The sequence below is a fragment of the Mandrillus leucophaeus genome, unplaced genomic scaffold (assembly GCF_000951045.1).
Source record: "Mandrillus leucophaeus isolate KB7577 unplaced genomic scaffold, Mleu.le_1.0 Scaffold729, whole genome shotgun sequence".
Taxonomy (NCBI): Eukaryota; Metazoa; Chordata; class Mammalia; order Primates; family Cercopithecidae; genus Mandrillus; species Mandrillus leucophaeus.
Window position 1 is genome coordinate 1,051,521 of NW_012107908.1, and position 25,048 is coordinate 1,076,568.

At 42.9% G+C, this 25,048-nt stretch overlaps 1 protein-coding gene across 1 annotated transcript in view; it reads right to left on the reverse strand.

Annotated features, from left to right (window-relative positions):
* Positions 1–25,048, reverse strand: part of DENND1A (DENN/MADD domain containing 1A) — a 497,378-nt gene that overhangs the window by 230,069 nt on the left and 242,261 nt on the right. Inside the window, exon 9 of the mRNA XM_011965500.1 lies at positions 17,298–17,398. Coding sequence (XP_011820890.1) covers positions 17,298–17,398 — 101 coding nt within the window. The remainder of the gene's footprint in view (positions 1–17,297; positions 17,399–25,048) is intronic.

A 25,048-nucleotide genomic window follows, 5' to 3' on the forward strand; every position in this document is an offset into this window, starting at 1 on the left:
TTTTTTTTTTTTTTTTTTTTTGAGACGTTGTCTTGCTCTGTCACCCAGGCTGGAGTGCAGTGGCGCGATTTCGGCTCACTGAAAGCTCCACCTCCTGGGTTTATGCCATTCTCCTGCCTCAGCCTCCCGAGTAGCTGGGACTACAGGCGCCTGCGACCACGCCTGGCTAATTTTTTGTATTTTTAGTAGAGATGGGGTTTCACTGCGTTAGCCAGGATGGTCTCGATCTCCTGATCTCATGATCCGCCCACCCCGGCCTCCCAAAGTGCTGGGATTACAGGCGTGAGCCACCGCACCTGGCCTTAAGTTATTTTTTAAAAAAACTTCTTCATGTTCAGAATCCAACTCATCTGAATCCTTTTCTGATCCAGAGGCATCAACGTCCATGTTTTTCCAAGGGTATCTCAGTTACAAAACCAAACCAAAATCCATCTAGAAGTGATCTTCCTGTTTAGGTCCTTATTTGTTGCTGTTCTAGAAAATTTGAATGGAAATATCTACACTTCAGTAATAGCAAATGTATATACTCTGCTTCTCTGCTCCGGCGCCCTTCAGCATTCACAGTGACTTTACCTTTCAGTGTTGAATCCTAGTGCAATTGTGAAGACATTTTAAACGGCAATTAAACAACATGCGTAGAACCAACAATGCACATAATTAAATTAAAGCGGTGATAATATTAACAGTTATAACCAAACTTACGCATAGGCGGGTCATGACAACCATGTCACAACTGCCGTATGGCTGACAGTGATTGTAAGGATGCTACTGTACATCTTGGAATAGCAGAATGGGGTGTATCTGTACGAAGCTTTTGTTCTCTGGGAATTGCTGCACTATCTGATTTCATCAGTTTCATCAGTTACGGGAGAGTAAAAGTGACTCTCTTTTCCTTCTACCCTGAAAAGGAAAAGGGCTCTGTTGCTGGTGTTGAGGCAGACACAATAGAATAATCTTTACCTGGAAGATATCTTTAGTTTGAATCCTCTTAAGAGGAAAAGGAACTTTTATTGAGCTACTATAATTCAGTCACTTTTATGCATTACAGACATAATGCTCAAGGGAACTCTGCAAAGTGGTGCTATCATCCATATTTTCAGGTTAGGAAACAGGCTCAGAAAGACAAAAGTAATTTGCCAAGATCGCACAGCTAGTCAGCGGTGAAGCCGTACTTCAGACGCAGGGCTGCTGAACAGAGAGGCCAACCTCTGTGCATGATGTCACACAGCACATACTCAGTATTTAAGTTGAAAGGAAAAGAGCGCTGGGGTACGAAAAGGGCTATTCGTCAGTCCTCTTGGTTCCAGGCCTGTGATGCCGAGCACTTCTCTGACAGGTAAGTCCGACGGCATGAGCTCATTCCCAGCAAGGAAGAAGCAAGCATACGGAAACTGCAGACTTATTAAGCGATCCTGTAGTCCTCGTTCATTATTACTGCACTTCCACAATTTAATTCCTTTCCCCCAGATAACCAGAGCTCTCTTAATCATGTTCCCCTGAGGTGAACAGCTACTAATTGGAAATGAGTCCAGTGAAATAAAGGAACACTGGCTAATAAACAACAACAACAACAACAACAAAAACAGCTTCCCAAGACAAAGTGGGAGGGGAGAGGAAACGAAGGGAGAGGCAGGAGGTCCCTTCACCTCCAGGTGAGCAACACCTCTGCCATCATGAAAGAACACAGGTTAGGGCAGCCCAGGGATTTGGAAAGACCACTGTTTTTCTGTTTTTCGTATAAACACATAGGTATTCACATTACAATATACACATCACAGTGCCACCTTACCTCTCAAAGGCCCACCACCTTATTAACCAAATACTCTGATCAGGCAAAGGGGATCCCACAGTTAGAAAGGAAAACTCTGAAGGAGGTCTTATGTGAGCTTTTCTTTCTTTTTTTGTAAAAGACACAAACGTGTAAACACAGATTGTCTTGTGGTTTTAAATTCTGCTCGAAATAATGAGCCTGGCTTTGTTAGACAGGTTAAAGGACAAGAGAGTGGGAAAAAGAACAAGAATGGACACCAGAGAACATATCTTGCTGGAGAATGCGAATGATCACAGTTTCGGACTTACTGAGAGCGATGAGACAGCTGCTCTTCAGGCTAATGTAACGGCCAGTGTAGGACACGAAGCCAGTAAGAGCAGCCACCACTGACTGCAAATTTGCCAAGAGCCAGCACTAGGCTAAGGCATTTTCTCATTATATTCTCACCATAGCAGCATAAGGTAGGTACTATCGGAAATACCATTTCACAGATGGAAAAACTAAGATTGGAGAAGCTAAATCATTCCTCTGACATCACACAGCTAGTAAGTGGCAGAACTGGGACTAGAACCCAAGTCCATGATACAGGGATAAAGCAAGCTGCTTATTTCCTGGAGATCAGCATTCCCACAGCCTGCAGAGGAAGAAGGTTAGGCGGTTTTCTCTAACCTGCTCCAGCCTGCAGCTGTGACAAGACCTAGGAGCTTCCACATTCTGTCTGAGATCCTCCTCCCCTGCTACCTTTTCCACCACAGGAGGCTTCTGGTCCCAAAAGTGCCTCTGAGCTCATCTCAGTCACACAGTGGCCCTACAGGCCTCAGCTTCGCTATTCCTCCAAGTCCTACTGAAGCCCTGCTGCCTGCCTCTCAGATTGCCCAGTGGTGGCTAACACCTCTCTTGGTAGGGGCTTTTGTCTGGTTTACTCATTTGGCATAAAGCACGTGCTGATTTGAAGGATGATTCTAGATTGTCAGTCACAGAAGCACAGAATCCTGTTTCCCAGAGCCTCCCATGGTGCCACGTGCAGAGCAGGAATGATACAAACAGTCGAGCTGCTATTTACTAAGCACACACCACATTTCAAGGGCTGCATGGGAGGCTCTAGCCACCTCATCTCATTTAATCCTCAAATGATCCAATTTATATCATCCATTTTATAGCTTTTTTTTTTTGAGACAGAGTCTTGCTCTGTTGCCCAGGCTGGAGTGCAGTGGTGCAACCCTCGCCCACTGCAACCTGTCTCCTGGGTTCAAGTGATTCTCCTGCTTCAGTCTCTCGAGTTGCTGGGATTACAGGCGTGCACTACCGTGCCTGTCTGATATTTGTATTTTTAGTGGAGACAGGGTTTCACCATGTCGTCCAGGCTGGTCTCAAACTCCTGACTTTAGGTAATCCACCTGCCTTGGCCTTCCAAAGTAGTGGGATTATGGGCGTGAGCCACTGTGCCTGGCCATTTTACAGACTTAAAAAGGTAATCTCAAAAACGTGCCCATGGTCACGCTGTTAATCGTGATCCCAGCCCAAATCCTTCTACTTCCAAGTCTCTTACACTACTCTTACTTGCTAGTGACTTCTCTTAACCATTATGCTACAGTTAACAAAAAATGGTTACTTGATAATTATAGCTAAAAAAGTAAAATAGCTAGTGGGTTCATAGCCAGAATAAAACTATATTTGCCTTACTAGCTGGAATTGACTGATACTCTTTTCTGTTCTAAGCAGGATTTAAGGCAATTTATATGAATATTTTCAACATAGCAACAAAAGTATGAAAAGAAATAGAAGCCAAGGGGGGAAGAAAAGGAAGCTGTGGCAAGGTTAGTGTTTCCATTTCATGCTGGGGTGGTCACAGGTTTGGCTCTGAACATTCTGGCCACCAACCCAAAGACAGAAACAAGATTGTAAGGTGTTTTGTGGTGTCCACAGGAGAAAAATGAACCAGCCACCCATGAGCTTGAATTTTCAAAAGGCTCCTGAGGAGGGAAAAGTGTTTTCCACAGGCCAGTCAGTCAGTCAGTCAACAGGTATCACTAATATCAGGCACCATGCTGGGCTGGGGCAAGAGGAGAGAAAAACAGATCTGGTCCCCATGTGAAGCTCACAGTTAACAGCAGATCAAATAAGCATGTTGTACATGCGCAAACTGCTACAAGGAAACGCACAGGGTGTTGTCGGGTACACAACAGAAGGGCCTGAGATGACCTCATTTCATCTCTGCAGCAATCTTGAAAGGTGGGTCTCCATAATTCACAGAGGAACCCATGGCTCAAAGAGGTTAAGTGACTTGACAAAGGTCACAGCTGGTGAGAAGCAGAAAGTATGGGGTAACTGCCACGAGGTAGGCAAGTTTTTTTCTTTTTAGGGGAAAAAAGTATTTAACGTCTTTCCTGGTTTCCAACCCAGCCCTCTCCGATTTATGAGCAACAACAGAGGATGAGGATCCATGAGGAGACCAGGAACAATTCTGGATTATGAGAGAAGGCAGAGATGGCCTAGTTTCCATTTGTGGTTTCAGCAGTAAGAGTACGGGGCCCCGCCACAGCAGAGGTGAGCTCAGTATGCATCAATGTCCAGTGGGCACTGGAGATGGTTTGCTAATGCAAGACACGTGTATCACTTGAGCTGATCAGTGACTGGGAGAGGAGGACAATGCCCTTCTGAATGTGGCTCTGTGGCTTCCTGGGGTAACCTATGCGGGTGGCGGAGATGCCTTCTACAGCCCCAAGCCACTGGACCCAACAGAAATGAACACAAGAGTTACAAAGATAATGCCTGGACAAAAATCTGGAGAGGTCAACATCAAAGCCTGGGGTAGCCCGCCCTTTTGTGCCTCCTCGGCCTACCGGAAGGCGACAGACTCAGAAAACATCAGGAAGGGCTCCATGACTAAGACCACTGCAGCAGGAGAAGTTAATCACAGAGGAAAGGTCAGGAGACAGGGCTCTCTGTTGCCACAGAAAATTCAATGAGAACCATAACAGCTAAAGCCAGACATGGAAAGGAAGTCTCAAGTTGTAAGTCACAAACAACCCATGAGAGCCTGTGGAAACACACAAATGAATGAGCCACAAAAAAATAAATAAATAAATAAATAAGAAGAGAAAAAGAGAAAGAGGTTTATGGAGAAATAAATGAAGAGAAAGTGACAGAAAAGAAAGTATAAAAAATAATGCAACTGGTAATAACAGGAGATTTTCTCTTGCTGTTTTTCCAGGACTCATCCCATGTGCCAAGATGCATACATCCAATTACATTTCCAGCCTTGCCTTTCCATCCATCGCATGTTTTAAATGGAAGACAAACCTGCACTTGTTGAGAGGTCACTCAGAGCCTATCACTGTGCTGGTGCTGTACATACTGTCCCTGGTACCAGCACCTGAAAGAGGCAGGCACACTATCTCCAGAAGCCCTGCCTTGAGGTCACTTGCTGCACTGCTGAAGCTTCCTGTGATCCTGATGTTACTTGGTCTGTGGCCCCTACCTTACAGGTGACCTATGGCTTCCAGGAACATAGCTAGAGTGTTGTTGCTACAGAGACCCCTATACTGTGCCCCAGAACGTCCAGAGTTTTCTAAGTGTTGGGTTCAAGCCAGGCTCCAAATCAGGGAGGAGTGAGGAATGTGTCACTCACATACAAAATATGTCATGAGAAATGGAAAACCAGGCCAATGCTCAGGCAGGTAGGCAGGAGTCGGGGCCAGCAACGTTGCACGGAGGGCAGCAGAAACTGGGGCAGGGGAGGCAGGCTGTTGCCCCTCCCGACATCAGTAGGAGGGGGCTGGGGAAGGTGGGAGCAGCAGGGCAGGTCCAGAGGCTCAGAGGCAGATACAGTAGCCAGGAGGTGATTAGGCTGTGGTCCAGACAGCTCCCCAAAGGGTTGGTGGCTGAGCCAACAAGCACCATTCCCCTAATCCAGGAAGGGTCACTCCTGTGTTAAAGGGACACCTTGTCTTCTTTAACCCTGTAAGTCTCAGTAACGCTGGGGGAGACACTGCTGAGGCCAGTGAGAGCTGTCCCGCTGCACTCCTGGCATCGGTGCCTTCCGGGGTGCCTCTACAGGGACAGGGCTAAAGGCTGAATGGCAACCATCTACACAGACTACCCATTTTTCAGACCTTTTGCTTTTTGTTATATGTACTTTGAAAGGCTGAAAAAAGCTTATTATTTTTATTATTATTATTATTATTATTATTTTGAGATGCAGTCTCGCTCTATCACCTAGGCTGGAGTGCAGTGACGCAATCTCAGCTCACTGCAACTTCCGCCTCTCAGGTTCAAGTGATTTTCCTGCCTTGGCCTCAGAGTAGCTGGGATTACAGGCACATGTCACCACGCCCAGCTAATTTTTGCATTTTTAGTACAGATGGGGTCTCACCATGTGAGCCAGGCTGGTCTTGAACTCCTGATCTCAGGTGATCCACCCGCTTGGGCCTCCCAAAGTGCTGGAATTACAGGCATGAGCCACCGTACCCAGCGTAAAAAAGTTTTTTATAATAAGGATATGTTACTTCACTAACAATGCAGAATGTATTAAAAATATAATGTATCTGGAATTAGTGGTGATATATTTATTAGATGGATAGTGAATTAGATAGTTGGAATATACTACAAACCACTGATCTTTATACATAGATTGATTGATTGATTGATTGAGAGAGAGTCTCATTCTCATCAACCAGGTTGGAATGCAATGGTGTGAGATCATTGCAGCCTCAACTTTTCAGGCTTAGGTGATTCTCCTACTTCAGCCTCACAGGGAGCTGGGACTACAGGCACACACCACCACAGCTGGCTAACTTTTGTATTTTTTTTTTTTTTTTTTTTTTTTTTTTTTTACAGAGACATGACTTTGCCATGTTGCCCAGGATTGGTCTCGAAGTCCTGGGCTCAAGCAATATGCCCGCTTCCCAAAGCGCTGGCATTACAGGTGTGAGCCACTGCAGCTCTGGCCAGAACTGTATACTTTTAAAAGGGTGAACTTTGTGGTATGTGAATTACATTTCAACTTAAAAAAATCTAGCAGAGAACTTGAAAAGACAGTTTCCCTATAGAGTCTACAGTATAGAGACAGAGATCCCCACAGAATCTGTAATATAGATAATACAAAGGGCCCAATCTCTTCTTTACCTCATTTTTCCACCTGGAAAATAGTTCACATCAAAATTGTCCAGTCTAGGCATGGTGGCTCACACCTGTAATCCCAGCACTTTGGGAGGCCAAGGTAGGTACATAATTTGAGGTCAGGAGTTTCAGACCAGCCTGATCAACATAGTGAAACCCCTTCTCTAACAAAAATACAAAAAATTAGCTGGGTGTGGTGGTGCACACCTGTAATCTCAGCTACTCAGGAGGCTGAGGCAGGAGAATTGCTTGAACCCAGGAGGCAGAAGTTGCAGTGAGCTGAGATCGCAGCGCTGCACTCCAGCCTGGGTGACAGAGTACGACTCCATCTAAAAAAAAAAGAAAAGAGAAAAAAAGGAAAAAAATTGTCCAAAGCTTCCCCACAAGGCTCTTGGCACATTCAGTCTTGGGTGCTGCTCAAGGAAATGAAGGTGCAGCTCAACGTAGGACTCAGTGACTGTTATCACCTCACAACATTTTTCCAGCTGCCTACTTGGTGCTAGGCTTCTCATGTAGAGCAGTGATTTTAGCTATCTCCCTGGCAATGGCTTCACAAATGAAGACACTGAGGCTCAGGCAGGTTATGTGACTCACTCAGTCACATCTTTAGTAGGACCACAGTCTAGGATTTGGACCCTAGACTTTATGACTTCATAATCTGAACTCTTTTCTCTCACTTGGCCTCTCTGTTCAAGCCTCAGGGTCAAGTTTAGCCAAATCTCAGTTGAGGAATTACCTAACTAGCAATCTATGATTTCTGATCATTAAACCAACACACATTTGTGTGTGTGTGTGTAGGTGTGCGTGCGCGCATTTCCTAACCATCAGTCCCACCACAGCCCAACTTCCCTTCCTCTTCTGTCTGAAACTAAATTCCTGGTCCTTATCCCCTCCCGCCCCTCCCAGATGAGCTCTGTCACAGTGGCACCATTCCACTCTTGGCGCCTTGCTGCTTCTTAGCTTAAAAAAAAAAAAAAATATATATATATATATTCTCCCTCTCCCAATCTTTACTGGATGCTTGAGTTCTTTGGTGAAGTAGTGTTTCCTCAGATCTAGAACCATCTATGTGCACCTATCTTCCTATGCCCACTGCCAGGAATATAGTAAGTACTCATAAGCACTTGCTGCAAAATGGCAATGACATACAGCTTTTGCTTACTTACTAGAACCTAATCTTTAACAAAAGCTAGAAAGCCCAGAGTTTGGCATATATAAGAGATTTTGGCCACAGCTATCCAACTACTCCACTTCCATTCTGTGTGTTAAGTCTATATATTTAGATGATGCAAAAAATATTCAGTTGAAATTCTCTCTTTTTTTTTTTTTTTCGAAGACAGGGTCTTTCTCTATTGCCCAGGCTGGAGTGCAGGTTCAAGCAAGTCTCATGCCTCAGCCTCCTGAGTAGCTGGGATTATAGGCATGCACCACCATGCCTAGCTATTTTTTTTTCTATTTTTAGTAGAGATGGGGTTTCACTATGTTGCCCAGGCTGGTCTTAAACTCTTAGCCTCAAGTGATCTGCCCCCTCAGCCTCCCAAAGTGCTGGGATTACAGGTGTGAGTCACCATACCTGACCTCAGTTGAAATTCTTAGCACCAGAGATACATTAATATATACTGACTATATATACATCTATATAGCTATGAATAACATAAAGATAGTATCTACTATTTACAGAGCACCTGCTTTGTGTCAGTAGTAATCACTATTCACCTCCATCTGAAAAGGCTGGCTCAGTGACCTCCAATCTAGCCAACGGGGAAGCCAGGTGAGGGCCACACTTTTCTGTTTCCGCTGAACCACACTTTATTTGAGTTCTGTCTCTGCCATCAAGAATATCAACAATTCCACTTAATCTAGCATTGATCTATTTCCTATGCAACATTTCATGGCATCAATGAATATAGTGACTAGAATGGGCGCAGATCTGATTAACTGGATGTTACTTCAGAGTTGTGTCCAGACTGATGCCCCATCACCTATATGGACTGTGCACCTTTTGTTGAAAATCCTACATGGAATATGTGATGCACCATGTAGGGGCTGATTCAGAACCCTACATACAGCACACAAAAGGCCTGAAACTAGCGTCTTTCAGAGAGATCTGAGCATCCCCACTCTGAGAGGAAGAATGGTTCCAGAGTCATCTGGAAATGCCAAAAAATATGAGGCATTTTACAAAGTCAAATGCAAAATTCAAACATTCACTGTACATATCCTATTTGACTTCTCAGTTCAACAATGCCCTCAAAAAGCATCAGGAGCCAGCTACTAACTTGGCTTTTGACCTGACTGTCCTTTGGGGGAAAAGCATGAGCTTGTCTTGATCTGCTTTGAAAATATTTTATCACAAATGTGTGTTAATAATTGCCTAGAATAAACCAAATACACGATTCAAGTTGGGAATTGATTTGTGGTCCCTATTTAGGACTACTTCTGAAGGAGGAAGGGGGAAAAAGAAATTTACATGGGAAATACCATATGGTTTCTACTGGGACCTTTTCTTAGCACAATTTAATTAGCATAGTGCCTGGTACATAATAAGTGCTCTATCAATATTTGCTGAATAAATGAATAATTAATGAATGACAACATACGTCTACAATTAGCAAGTCATCAAGAAGCCGACATGAAGAATTTTTTCACAAAATCTTGGTGATGGGTACAATTTATTCTCTAACACTTCGGAGGATATTAGTAAGGAAAGTTTTAATATCAGATTGCCTTGGATTTCAAGGGCAGGCTCCACTATTTCTTGGCTGTGTGACAGTAGGTAAGTCATTAAACCTCTCTGAGCTTCAATTTCCTAATACATACAATGGAGCTAAAAATATTTACCTTGTAGCTTGATTTTGAAGATTTGCGATAATGTTTATAAAGAGCTTGTCACATACACAGTACTCAATAGATGGTGATTATTATGAAAGGGAATGCTGCTTCTCATTAGCAAGTTAATCCTTTTCTCCCAGAAACAGGAAGGCTTTCCCAACACTGGCCAAGGTCAAGGCCACCATCAGCTAAGGTAGGGAACATTCTCGTTTTCACTTTCAAAGTCAAGGGAATGGCATAGATCTAAAGTAGAAAGGAACCAGCAGCACATGTTTTTAAATATTCATAAGGGCTGGAAATGTCTTACTCCTTTCGTTTTCTCTGCCATCTGCTTTTGTTTCTTTTCTTTTCATTCTTATGCCACAGCTGCAAATGAAAACAACCATACAATAACTCAAGTTAAATAAAAAAAAAAATCAAAATAAAAACAATCTGAGGGATAAAAAGAGAAGATGAATTATAAAGTTTTCCCCTGAGCTCTCAAGGCAGCAGAAGTAAGAATAATGTTTAATGTGAGTTAAACCTTCCAGAAACTGAAATCCATGTCCCAGGTTTATAATAATGGTGAAAAAAGCAATCATCATTTACTAATGGCCCCTAGGTGCCACTTGACTAATAACTCTAATTGCTATAGCCACTTTTCAAAGTAGGTAAGTTATACCCATTTTACAGAGAAAGACGTTGCAGATCAGAGAGGTAAAACAGATTTCTAATGGTTACATAGTTAGTAAGAGATAAGACTAACATTTGAATCCAGGTCTGCCTGAATCCAAAACCTAGGCACCTTCCACTCTATTGTCCACTCCAAAAATAGGAAGGGACACACACAAAAATAATTCGAGGAATATCTAGGGCAGCCTATTTGGACTAAACTGATTTTTTTCAGATAATTAAAATCTGTGATTATAGCTCTAATTAAAGTTAACTCAGATGATTGTTTGTTGTATTTGTGAATGTGCAATTAGTTCTCCACATAATTATAGGGTTTTCAGTATCCTACTTTTCATTTATTAACTGCATGCAAACTAGAGCTTTGCTGTCATGGCCTCTGTTCTACTAAAGGCTGCAATACAGCTTTTGGGGTTTCTGGACTCAATGACTGTGACCTGTGATACCAACAGCAGGGTCTGGGCTCAGCCCCGTTTAACATGTTTTTGTCCAGAAGTCAATGAAGACTTCATCTTCAGGCGCCATGTAAAAAGCTCTTATGGCCTACACTGTTGTCCTGAAAACTCCTAGCAGCATGTACCTGAAGAAAAACTGGCAGCAGTGGTCCTCATGTGTTAATTACACTTGTGAAGTCTATTATGCATAGAAAGGGCACCTGCTGGCAGTGAAAATGACTAGAATCCGCCCTTCCTGTGCAGTGAGTAAATTGAGAGTTCATTTCTACAGGAGATAATAGTTTTCAGATTCCATTTTGTGTATCCCCTGCATGGGGACATACTTAACATTTAAATCATCTGCAGAGGAGCAAACCTCCTTCAAATTTACATGTTTCAGGCTCCTAGCACTTTACTTAAAATGCTAGTTATCCCTGCTGGCTCTTACCACCAAGGATTAAACTCAATGGTGGTGAAAGTTACTAGGCATAAGAGAATGAAGTTATTAGCATTGACTCAAATTTCATGACATTTGTAGTCTCTGACCAAAGCGGTGGTAGTGGTTGAAGGTGGTCAAATCAACCCTTCATTATGGGGGATGTGTTTTTTCTCTTGGAGTCTTTCATTTCATCATTCTTACACCTTACAGTTAACAAACAGACACCAATCCCCCACCAGCCTGTAATCATCCTCTGGTCATATGTCAAAAAGTTCTTTCACAGAAACAAAGGACCAGGAGAAAGACTGCTATTACAGAAACAGAAACTTCCAAGATGGTGCCTCCTCTCAAAACCCACTCAGGCACCAGTAAATACAAATGTCATCTTTCATTTTCTGTAGTGGAAATTTAGGATGACAAGGACTTAGCAGCCTTCCTTGCCAAGTCTTCTCTTCCAAGTTAGACCTGCCAACATCATTGCCCTTGGTCAGGCTGGTAACAGTTTTTCAGAGTGCTAGAGTTAGAGAAGGTTGAAAAATGATCTTGGATCAGCTTTCATGGGAAAATAAAACATCTAATGTATCTCCAAGAAAACATGAAGGGAGAAATGAATGGCAGCTGGAAAGGACAATTGGCTAGAATAAACACTCATTTGTGAAAATAAAGCTTTTAATGATAAAAACCATACTTTTTCATTGTAGAAATATTCGAAAAGATGGAAAATAAAAAGCATGCAGAAATCCTCTCCTGCCTCCTCATAATGGGTCTCTGTTAAACATTTTGGTGTATTTCTTTCCAGATTTCTGCCTCTCTATAAGTATACATATATACATCTGATTTTCTGTGTATTATGTGTCCATATAATTCTCTTAATAAAAATTTGATCGTAGAGTATAATACATAATGTCTATATCAGGGAAAGTTACTAAAGCTCTTGGGGCCTTGGCTTACTAATCATCTGTGAAATGGGGCTAATAGTATCTGCCGTGCAGGGTTGTTGGCAGAATTCAATGCTATCACAGATGTAAAGGAGATAGCCCAGTGTTCAACAATGGCAGCTATCTTCGTCACTGATGTTACTGACAGAGCATTTTCCCCTCCACAGTTCCAGGAATGTAAACTGCCTGTTTTAAACTAGCTAACAATTTAGCAACCAAAACTTTTCAAATAATAGAAAGCTAGAGTTGGGTCACACACAGTAGCTCATGCCTGTAATCCCAGTACTTTGGGAGGCTGAGGCAGGTGGATCACCTGAAGTCAGGAGTTAGAGACCAGCCTGGCCAACATGGTGAAACCCTGTGTCTACTAAAAATACAAAAATTAGCCAGGCGTGGTGGTACGCACCTGTGATTCTAGCTACTAAGGGGGCTGAGGAAGGAGAATCGCTTGAACCCGGGGAGCTGAGGTTGCAGTGAGCCAAGATTACGCCACTGCGTTCCAGCCTGGGTGACAAAGCAAGACCTTGTCTCAAAAAATAAGATAAAATAAAATAAATATTAAAAAATAAAATTGTACTACTACTTGGCAGACAAACTACATTGATCCTCCCAGCTCTACCAATCCCTGGGTATTCCTCCCTGAAGCACAGCATGAAAACCCACTGGTGAATCTCTTCCAGGGGGAACCATGAGACAGGGTCTTACTCTGTCACCCAGACCGGAGGGCAGTGGCTCGATTGCAGCTCATGTAGCCTCTACCTCCTGGGATCAAGCGATCCTCCCACCTCAACCACCTGTGTAGCTGGGACTACAGTTGTGTGCCACTATGGCTAGCTATTTTTTTTTTTTTTTTAATTTTCTGTGTAGATGGGAATCTCATGATTTGCCCAGGCTGGTCTCAAACTCCTAGGCTCAAGTGATCCTCCTGCCTTGGCCTCCCAAAGTGCTGAGATTACAGGCATAAGCTACTGCATTCGACCTGAGGCTACCTTTTAGAGCACACATCTAGCCTATGATGTGTATTGTGGTGGGGGCAGGGTTGGGGGTGTCTCTCCCTGTGGAAGACCCTGAGACATGTCTGTGGGGAAGGGACCTATGTCTATGAAGGCGGGTGTGTCTGCGTGGGGGTCTATTCCTGTGAGCGTACTGTGTGTCTGGGGGGAGAGGGGATGGCAGCAGGTTCAACGTGCTAAGGGGGCTGGATGTCACTCCAGGACTCTGTGTCAGGGCATGTGTGTCTCCTTTCTACCTTCTGCTTTTTCTTGCTCCCTCTCTCCCTTCCACCTTCCTCGGGTGTGTGTTTTGTTCCTTCTCCTCCCCTCTAGTTCCCCTCGTCTCCTTCCTCCTCTCTGAGCGTCAGTGTCTGCCTCTGCCCAGTCCCTCAAGCTTTCATTTGAACAACAAACACTACCGGATAGTAAACAGGGTCCTTTCGGTCCTTTCCTTGAAGATATATGGCAGTGAGAAGAAACCAAGAGCGTTAGCTCAGAAGCTCAAGCACAGGGAGTTGAAGGAAAGGTCAAATCTGAGGAATGGGGCACCTAAGCACATGTGCAGGAGAGGAGAGAGGCAGCAGAAAGGGGTGTTTAATGGTACCCAAGAGAACAGAGATCTAGATGGGTCCCAGAGAATCCTCAGGAGACAGCACCCAGGCCCAGGTGAAGTCAATGGCTTTGGACAGACTGCTCTTCCTCCCTCAGGAATGGTAGGAGAGAAGAAGCAAGCAGGCAGCAAGTAACCAGCCTTGGATGAGAAGGAGGGCAGCTGTGGGAGCACAGACCCTATGTCCCCCTCTTCTCACCAGACGTAACAATGCATTCCCATCCCTGAGCCTGCTGTATGGTGGGGAGAGTAAGGGCTCAGGGGTGACTGCAGAGGAGGAGGGCAAGCTGAGGTTAGGCAGCACCACTCTCTAGCAGGTCCTCTCTGCAAAGGCTCTCAGACTTTCACCAGCAGTATCTTCCAGACAAGGAATAGATAAGAAAATGGTAGGGGTGCCTAGGGTCAGTGGCAAGGCCAGGGAAGCAAGAGCCTGCAAGGAACTGGTGAAAAACCCAGGAGCAGTTCTGGCCTATGTGCCTGTGTCTTCGACACCCAATTGTTTGAGTCCTTTCTGCTGGAAACTGACTCTCATTCCTGTCTCCCAGCACTTAGTGCAGTGCCTGAGACATGGCCAGCATCGGGAAACATCTGCTCTACCGAAAAAGCTCATGACACCAGGCACAGTGGCTCATGCCTGTAATCGCAGCACTTTGGGAGGCTGAGACGGGTGAATCACAAGGTCAGGAGATCAAGACCATGCTGGCTAACACAGGGAAATCCTGTCTCTACTAAAATTATAAAAAATTAGCCGGGAGTGGTCACACACGCCTGTAATCCCAGGTACTCGGGAGGCTGAGGCAGGAGAATCGCTTGCACCTGGGAGGTGGAGGTTGCAGTGAGCCAAGATTGCGCCACTGCACTCCAACGTGGGTGACAGAGCGACACTCTGTCTCAAAAAAAGAAAAAAAAGAAAGAAAGAAAAAGCTCACGAAGCCCCAAAGCAAGGAGGCCAGCAGGAAACCAGAGGGGGCTGAGTGAGCTTCAGACGGTTAATGACACAGGTGTCACCCTGCTGGGTGGCTGACATCGCTTTTCAGTCTATAAAGTGCATTAGCACATACGTTATTTTATTTCATCCTAGAAACAGTTTAAAGAACAAGTTGCAGTATTTTCAGCCCTCAACAGAGAAGAGATTCAGAGAAGCAAAGGCGCTTGCTCTAAGCTACACAGTCAGGCAGTAATGGAGCGGAGACAGGAACTCAGGTGTCCTCCTCTTAGCCCCGTCCTATTCTTGTTTGTGCTACTCCATGGCATCTCTGAGGGAGTAATCTCACTATCAATGACAAAATAGTGCAAATGCGATCTCAGTGGGAATAACAGGAGGCCAGTAGTGTGGATTCTGAAGCCACTGAAGACAGCAGAGAATAAGATGGGAAGGGGATGTGGACATCTCAACCAACAGATGATGAAGATCCCAGAGACAAGCAGATGACAGTGACACGGCAGGGAGGAAGGTTCCTAGGGGCTGTGCTAGCAGCCAGATGACAGGGCGGAGCTCACACCAGACCATGGCGGCATCTAACAATCTTCCCTCTGGAGTCCGGGAGCAGAAGGAGCAGCCTCACTAGGGCAGAGTCCAGCATTCCCTAGAGTCTCCAATGGAAGGAGAGAGGCTGGAGACCTGGATACAGGGGAGGGGTCTGGGATGGGCTCCAGGGTTTGAAAACACTCCCTGAGGAACACAGCAAACGCGAACATTTAATGTCACATGGTGAATCTGTTATAAGGGGTTTACATCCTTATTCTTTCCTATCTGCAAACATTACTTTATTTCCTACCCACTCAAGAAGGGATGAACACAAAAATCTAGACCAGCAGTACCTGGACGTCATCATTAACTGAAAATAGTTTCCAAAATAAACCAAAGTATGAAGAGACATAGTGAAAAAATGTGGGGTTCAACCACCGATGAATCAAGAAGAAATTCAAAATTAGCCAGGATTCCATATTCCACATGGTAGAAAACATATCGCCCCTTAATCTCACAAGAGGTGGGAGAAAGGCATGAATAAGATGACTACCTTGATAAGAAAGATGTATCATAAAGAAAGAATCAGGCCCATTCACTGACTGCTATGCACGAGAGAGGGCCACTGATTTTCACATCATGGCCCTGAGTTATGTCCTTGTTATCTCCATGGCTTCTTGGGAAGAGGGTGAGCCCAGCACGTTCCAATCAGGAGTGACTGTGGAATGCCTTTAAGCTCCTTGGACAATCTGGCTACCTGAGTGAACCTTTCCAGTGAGATGACGGCAAAATGGGCTGGAGATCCCAGCAAAAGTATGACTGACCTGGACTCAATCACTCTGAACCAGTGGTCAGTGTCCTATGTCACCTGTCCTTAAGCAACAGGGCTATGACCCTCAAATGGGTTCCCTTCTCCTGAAGCTCTCAATATTTGGCATGCAGTTAGTGCCTTTCCCTCTCTGTGTACCATGCCCCCTTATGGACTTCTGTTAACTTGAACTGTTTGGAGACAATGTCTTTAACTGCATTACACTAGAGAAAGAAATTATTCATGAGGAAAAGGGAACCAAATCGGTCACAAAGACAGTCTGTTTTGGTAATCTATTGAAGACAGATAGTGAGGACAATGATATGTCTGTGGGAACATTTTCTGAGCACCCACCATGAGCCAGCTTTTCTACATGGGGTCCTTTCATATGTTATCTCGTTTCATCTTCATGATTATGTATTGAACAACTTCCTTTTACAGATGAGTAAAGAAAGTCTTAAAGCCAAGTGACTTGCCCAAGATGGCAGGGCTGTCACCAAAACCTTTGTTTCTTCCTTCTACTAAAGTCCGTTTCACTGAACGGTGAAATTCTCCTCAAAGAACTTCAGACGGTTTAGTGCCGTCTGGCTTGTGCTCCCAAACCACAGTGAGCACGAATCTTAAGGAATGTGCCAGGGCATGGCTGAAACTTGAAGGCCTTGGAGATCTCAATTGTTTCTGTCCCCAGTTTACAATTTGTTTTAGGAAAAAACAAACAAACAAACAAACATGCAACCTCTTGGTGCATTGTTTCTCCCAAACTGAGAAATGGGAAAAATGACTACCCACTCTCTTGTACTCTGTCATGACATATAAGAAAACTGGAAATGAAAGGGCCATGTAATCAGGTAGTCTTAAATCCATGCCACTTTGAAGTTAGTATTTTTATTATTATTATTATTTCTGAGACAGAGTCTCACTCTGTTGCCCAGGATGGAGTGCAGTGGCACAATTAGAGCTCACTATAGCCTCGACCTCTCTGGCTCAAATGATCCTCCCAACTCAGCCTCCTGAGTAGCTGGGACTACAGGTATGTGCCACAATGCCTGACTTTTTTTTTTTTTTGGTACAGATGGATTCTCACTACTTTGTCCAGGCTGGATAAAGTTAGTATTTTTAATGTAGAGCCACCAACTGCATTAACAGGTGACACACCTAACATGCCCAGTCAGTTCAGGGCAAAGGAGAAGCAGAGGACAGGGCCAGCCACCTTACCAGCAGTAGTCCAGCAGATGTGGCGGCAGCACGGGGATGTACACGTGCTGCCAGTACATGGGGTAGAGCATCGCCGCAGACCCGTGGATGCAGGCAGTCAGCTGGAACAGAGCAAAGCAGAGATCAATGAACAAATCCAAGGGAGGAGACACCGCCATTTGATTTCAGCAACACAATTCTATAATTCTTCAACATGTTTACATGATAAGTTGAAAAGCCTGGAGAAATCATTCTAAGTTAATTCAATCACCCTAATTCAAATTTAGTAAGAGCTTTCTTTTCAAAAAATCTTTTTTTCTGATTATAAAGCTAATATAAGAAATAGAAAATTTTTAAAATGGAGAAAGGGATTAAAATAAATGCCACCACCATTGGAAGATTTAACATTGTAGGTTCTTACACACACAAGCACATATATTCCCTTTTTAAATACAATTAGGATGACTATAAATACAGTATTCTTTTGTGTTTCTTAAAAGTGAACATTATCTGATGCCATTTTCCTTTAAATATTCTTAGAAAAAGGTATCTCTTAATGATGCTTTAAAGGCACAAATCCAGAATATTCTTTAAATATTCTTAGAAAAAATACCTTTTAACGATACTTGAATTTCCCATGCTATTAATACATTTAACTACTCTACTACCATTAAGTAATATAATCATACAGGTCAATAATTTATATCTATAGTTCCTAAATGCAGAATTCAGAGACAAAGGTTATAAATATTTCAAGGCACTTAATAAATACATATATCATAAATATGTTAGTATAATGAATAGAGGAAGGATGGAGACTCTTTATACCCCCCAGCCCCAGCCATCCACCACAATTCTGGCCTCCCTTCCCCTCACCAGCACTACTCCTTGTAGTCAAGTTAGTAGCTTTAAAATTGTATCTATTTTACTCTTATTTTGATTCTGATCAGGACTAAGGTTGAACATTTTGTCATATGTTTCTTGACTGTACTTATGTAATAGACAAATGGTCTATTCATATTCTTAGCCCACTTTAAAAATGAGTGTTAGTAATTTTTACTGGTTTATAAGCAATCACTGATGATATGCAAAGAATATCCAGCCTTTGTAATGTTTTGAAAATAATTTATACTTAATTTTCTTTGAATTTCTGGGCAAAGAGAAGGTCTACATAATTACATAGACAAATATTTTCTTCCATGATGGTTTCTACCACTTTTATCCCAAGAAAGTCCTCTAAATTTTCCCTTAGCATTTAACTCTTCAGTCCATCTGGAATTACTTTAGGTTTAAGGACTGAGGTGAGAATTTATTTTTTCCACATAGGTAATCAATTGCTATGGCACTGTTTACTGACTAATCCTTCCTCTCCACAGTCTTTTGACTTACCCGTATTTTGTATTTTTTTTTTCTTAAGAGCTAGAGACATCATATAATCAGTATTTTATGCTATTAAAAATTTAGGAAACAAAGATAATATAAAGGGATACAATTGCTACAAAATTCAATGTAGTGAAAAGAAAGGGGGAAAAAAGCAACCTTTGGAGACATAGCTATGAAGTGACAAAGCCAACAACACATGTTTCTTTCTGTCTTTTTTTCTTTAATGTTTCTTTGGTTTCAGGGAAGCCTGTTCCCATGAGGACTTTGCTTCTTTTGGAAGCTGTTAACTGGCCTTTGCTGACAGAAGGACATTTACGTGGCAAAAGAGTGACGTGCCAAGGCCCAGTTAAAAGCATCCCAGAGGTTAGTGTAACATGAACAGCTTTAAATTGGGTATTCTGCTGATGTTTCCCAGTTGTGAGAACTGTGTGTTAAAGCCAGGGCTGCCACTCCCACCCCCGCCTGCCCTGACTCTTTCCTCCAGACCCCGTTCTTGAAGCCAGGTCCATGCCATGAACCGGATCTCATTCAGCAGGCCCCCAAGAACTGTTCCCAGTGACCCCGTCAAGGTTGGCAGGTTTAACCCATCCCTTCACATTCTATTTCCATAGGTACCCATATAAAGGAGGCTGATATATGTACACACATATATATATAATATCAAAACATTAATTTTATATATATCATTAGTTATATATATAAAATATATATTTATATATTTCACATATAAGTATATTCTGTATTTTACATATACACACACACACACACACAACTAATCCCTTCAGGGCTTCTTAGAGATGAAAACTCCTTGCTGGTGTTGAGTGAGTGGAGAATGAACCAACTCTGACCTGATTCCACCCTGAAGTCAGCCTGGAGGGTTCCACTGGCCTCGGGTCTCAGCTCTTTCTGCACATCTTTAACTAGCTGCCAGAGCGCTCCTCCTCAAGTCCAGGTTCCGGCCCATCACTTCCTACTCGGAAGTCTTTGGGGGCATGCCTAGCCCCGGATGGCTCCACCAGCCCACAGTCTAGCTTTACAGCAGCCATCTGTAGTCACACTCTGTACCGTCTTCTCCAAGTCTGTCCTTGGAATACATCACTTAGATAGAGTCATATACTCCTTTTCCTCCCCTCCCTTTCCACCCATCCCCCAAACTGGCCTGGATTTGTGCCTCTAGCAAACTCCTCCCTCAGGTCTCTGTGTAAGTACTTCCTCTTCAAAGTCTTCCCTGGCTCCTTGTGAATAGGCACCAATTATTATTATTATTATTATTATTATTATTATTATTGAGACAGGGTCTCACTCTGTCACCCAGGCTGGAGTATAGTGGCACGATTTCAGCTCATTACAGCCTCCGCCTCCCGGTTCAAGCAATTCTCTTGTCTCAGCCTTTTGAGTAGCTGTGACTACAGGTGTGTGCCACCACGCCTGGCTAATTTTTGTATATTTTGTAGAGACAGGTTTTCGCCATGTTGGCCAGGCTGGTCTCAAACTCCTGACCTCAAGTGACCCACCCACCTTGGCCTCCCAAAATCTTGGGATTACAGGCATGAGCCACTGCATCCAACCCACAGGCACTCATTATTAACTGGACCATAACTGACTGCATGTTTGTCTCCTGACTGTAAAGTACAGGAAGATCCTGTCTTCACCTCCATGTTCTCAGTGGCCCAGAATACACAACACACACACATGCACTAGTTAATGGGATGTGTCCTGAATAAAGAAATTATTTTTTCTTAGAATATACTCATAATACAAAGACAGTTTAGTAGTTTGGCTTTTATCAGTAGCATACCAACATTCCCGTGAGTCTCACAGAATAAGGTACATGACTCAAAGTCTAAAACAGGCTGGGCACGGTGGCTCACGCCTGTGATGCCAGCTCTTTGGGAGGTTGAGGTGGGCAGATCACTTGAGGTCTGGAGTTCAAGACCAGCCTGGTCAACATGGCGAAACCCCGTCTCTACTAAAAATACAGAAAAATAGCCAGGCGTGGTGGCACATGCCTATAGTCCCAGCTACTCGGGAGGCTGAGGCAGGAGAATTGCTTGAACCCAGGAGGTGGAGGTTGCCAGTGAGTTGAGATCGCACCACTACACTCCAGCCTGGGCAACAGAGCTAGACTCTGTCCCCCAAAAAAGAGAGACAGAAAAAAATGTCTAAAACAAAAACAGCAAGCTTAGAAACACAAGCATGGCACTTTTGGAAAACCAAGTCATTCATTCATCCATTCGCCCATTCAATCGTGTGCCTCCTTTCTAACTCCACAACATATAAATAAATAAATAAAAGCACCTCAAAATCTATAAGGTCCCATACAAATGAAGGTAACATCATCACATGAATTAATTTGTGATTCTCTTTGAAAAAGTCATTTAATAGAATGAACCTGGTTAAGCCAGAACTTGATTATGTGACTCTTTTTAGGTTAAACTGGTTTGGGTCAAAAGCCTATTTCAACTGATAAAGTAGCAGAGATCTCATCTTCAGATAATGTTCTTTTCATGTCTTTTTAACCTCAAAAGCAAACCTACCAACCTCAATGCCAAGACTTTAAAATTACTTATCCTTCTTAAAAAAAAAAAAAAAAAAAATCAAACTTTTAAGGTGCTTGATCATTTCATTAGTAGGTTTTCTAAGGGCCAAATCTCTGCAATTGGGGTAAAATGCATTACTCATTTGATTAAGAAACAAACAAAACAGGGAATTATATGGCTCTTTTCCAAAATACTAAATGACATAAACTATATGCATCATTACTTAAGGACAGTCAGTTGATTATAAGAAAAGTCTTACCATATATCTATACTCAATCAGAAACAGTGCACTCTGTTCTGTAAAGTATCGCTTGCCGCTTATTTTCAAAATAATTCTAAACCCTGTTTCTAAAAATAAAAGTCCTAAAGGCCTATGTTCATTCCTTACAGAATACAAGCTTTAAAAGTAAGGAAAGTATGTAATTTGGTGTGTAGTCAACAAAGGTGTATTGTGAATATATAATTGCAGTGCAAGTTGAAGAAAATGATTCTATCAAAATCTCACTCAGTGGGAGAATGGAAAGATAGTATGTGTAAAATTTGCCCAAAGTCATTAGTCACAATGAATATTCATCAGAAGCCAATTATCAATCTCATTTAATGACACCCCAAAAGATTTTGCCCTGAAGCAGCTGAATAGTCTAAGACTCCAGACAAAACTAGACAAATTATACAGCCAACAGCCAGTCTAGCCAGGACACAGACTGTAAAGTAAACCACTGGTGGATTTTGGGATGCACTTCAGCAAATTCTGTCCTCAATTAAAGGTGCACAAGGTCATTTATATCTCAGAGCTTTCTATATGGCTCTGTTAGTTTTCTTTGAGGCAAAGGGAGATGAGGAGAAGGCAGTGGGGGTAGAACATGAATGGAGAATGATCAGTGATGGAGTTGGGCAAATCACAAGGACACCTTTTTTTTTTTTCAGTCATTTCTCAGAGATAAAGCCCAGATTGTCACAGTCTTAGATTCCAATGCCTCTGCAGAATCCTAATAGCAGCTCTGCAACTTAACATGAAATAAAAATAAGAATGCCCCCTCAAAAGACAAAACCACAATATGTGTAGGTACCAGGTTGGGGTTTAGACCCTTGCAAAGTATTGTTTTAAAGGAAAGTGTGTGTGTGTGTGTGTGTGTGTGTGTTGATACACAAATACACTCATCACCACATTTCACAGATAAGGAAACAGTTTCAGAGGTGAAATAACTTCCCCAAGGCCACATCAACAGTAAGTGACAGAACTGGGACTCACATACAGGTCTGTCAGAATATAACGGCCACTGTGTTTCCACAATGCATAATAAATTCAAAAAGTATTCACATGCATACCCTGTGCCATCCACGGTGCGGAGGACTCTGAAATAGATGAGGTATTGTCCCTGTTGACATTGTTAAATGACACGGATATGTATTTGCCTTGCTGCTAGATGTCCAAATGTCTGGGACTAAATACCAATGACAGAAAATAATCATTTTTAAAACAAACACAGATCTGATCATTTCCTGGGGATGAGTTACATTTAACTAAGGTGTTGTAGTGTCTTTAATCCACAGGAAATTCTAGACAATGAAGTAATTATTATTACTCAAAGAGAAAGGTTTACATTCCATTTTGAGTACATATATCTGACAGGCTGGCTTGAAAGTGTTGGAAAGTCTTGCTTTTTGTCATGTTCCCTTTCAAATACTTGCTTGGAGTCTTCTTCTAACTTTTTGACCTGGGCAAGCCACTTCCTTTCCTAGGTCTCAATTTGTCCTGTATGTAAAACAAGAGACTAGGCTACAAGATTTCTGTGTTCCTTTCCAGCTTTGACAACTCACAATTCTAGAGGAATTGCTATCCTTTGATGTGAAGAAGGCTCCTTCTCTGTCCCCAGTTTACCTTCTTCAGCTGCACTAAGCCGAAGCAAATCAGGGTCTGTCTTTAAGCTGGTCTTGCTTTCTCATCTCTGCAGCTCCAGGGCCCAGCTGGAATTCATGAGCTATGTAGGAACCACTACCTTTCAGTCACCCCATCTCCATCACCGGACCAGGGCATAGCCCTCTTCCTTACTTGGCCCCTGATACTCTGAATAACTCAGAGGTAGATGACCTCAGGCGACCAGGAACACAAGGGCTATGGATATGAGCTCGTCAAGGACCAAGACCACATCGGACTCCATCTTTTTTTTATTCTTTTTTCTTTTTTTGAGATGGAGTCTTGCTCTGTCACCCAGACTGGAGTGCAGCGGTGTGACCTCGGCTCACTGCAACATCCGCCTCCCAGGTTCCAGCGATTCTCCTGCCTCAGCGTCCTGAGTAGCTGAGATTACAGGCACCCACTACCACACCCAATTAATGTTTGTGTTTTTAGCAGAGATGGAGTTTCGCCAAATTGGTCAGGCTGATCTCGAACTCCTGACCTCAGGTGATCCGCCCTCCTTGGTCTCCCAAATATTCCTCTTCTTACCTCTTACTATGCTCGACACAGAGTTGGTGCTGAGAAAATGTTTGGGGGAATGGAGAATGCCTCCAGATTCATACCATGAGGAAGAATAGGCAAGATTACCAGACAGCTTTTTTTTTTTAAGACAGAGTTTCACTCTTGTTGCCCAGGCTGGAGTGCAATGGTATAATCTCGGTTCACTACAACCTCTGCCTCCCAGGTTCAAGTGATTCTCCTGCCTCAGCCTCCCGAGTAGCTGGGATTACAGCTATGCACCAACATGCCCGGCTAATTTTTTGTATTTTTAGTAAAGACAGGGTTTCTCCACGTCAGGCTGGTCTCGAACTCCTGACCTCATGTGATCCGCCCGCCTCCCAAAGTGCTGGGATTATAGACATTTAACAAATTGCAATTGCCTAATAGATCACAACTAGAGGCTGTACATCTTTGAAAAAGTATTAAGATTCCAAGCTCTAAAAGCTGGCAGAGGAAGACAATCAGATGGTCACAGTCATTCTTTCCATCCTAGAATTCAAAAGGTTAAATAATCAAACCAACACCTGCTTCACAGGGTTAGAGGCATTTGGATTTCCCCTCTGAACCTAAACAAAGAGAAATGAATAAAATGATAAATATAGAAAGGATACCAGATTACTGACTTTAAAGGGAGGTCATTCTTAAGTTTGTTCATTTTGACCATGGATCATCTTATTTAGAAGAGTTGTAAAAAATGCTGTGTGCCTTGGGAAGTTGTTCCCTTTCTCAGTTTGAGAACTTGATTCTTTTATTTAATTATAAACCACCTTCGTAGGTATCATGGTGTCATGATTCAAACACTGCTGTGGTTTTTGTTTGTTTTGATTATGATTTATTCTCAAATGACAAATCCTCTCTAAAATCATCAAAACGTTTTAAGCAAAATCTGCAGGGACTCTGTGAAGTTAACCTATTTCAACCCTTCCATGGGTATGAGAAAAACCTTTAATTATAAAGGGTTCAGCTATGTTCAAATTGTAGTTACTGTATTTAGTGGGGGAGGAATAGGCTTTCAAGAAACTATCAAAGATACTCTAGCAGAAAGGCAGCTTAGAACATCTCAGAAATCAAAGAACCTTCAGCTAGTCTAGACAGATGCCGGACATGTGAGTAGAAGGAAAGAGCAAAGTGTCTCGCTTTTCTTAGCAGCTGAAATGCAGGGCTTCTTTTTAGGGGGTAATGGGAACAATCGTTCTTCCAGTAGTTTTATTTTCAATTTGGTGGAACTCATCTTACTTTTTCCTTCTCCATTATTTTTTGGGAAAGGGAAGGAATAAAAAAACACACACACACAAACAACAAAAAAAAAACACCCAACAAGGAGTGAAGGAAAGCATCTTCCCCCAACAGCAATATCACCTAGTCAGGAGAAAGCTTACACAGGCAAT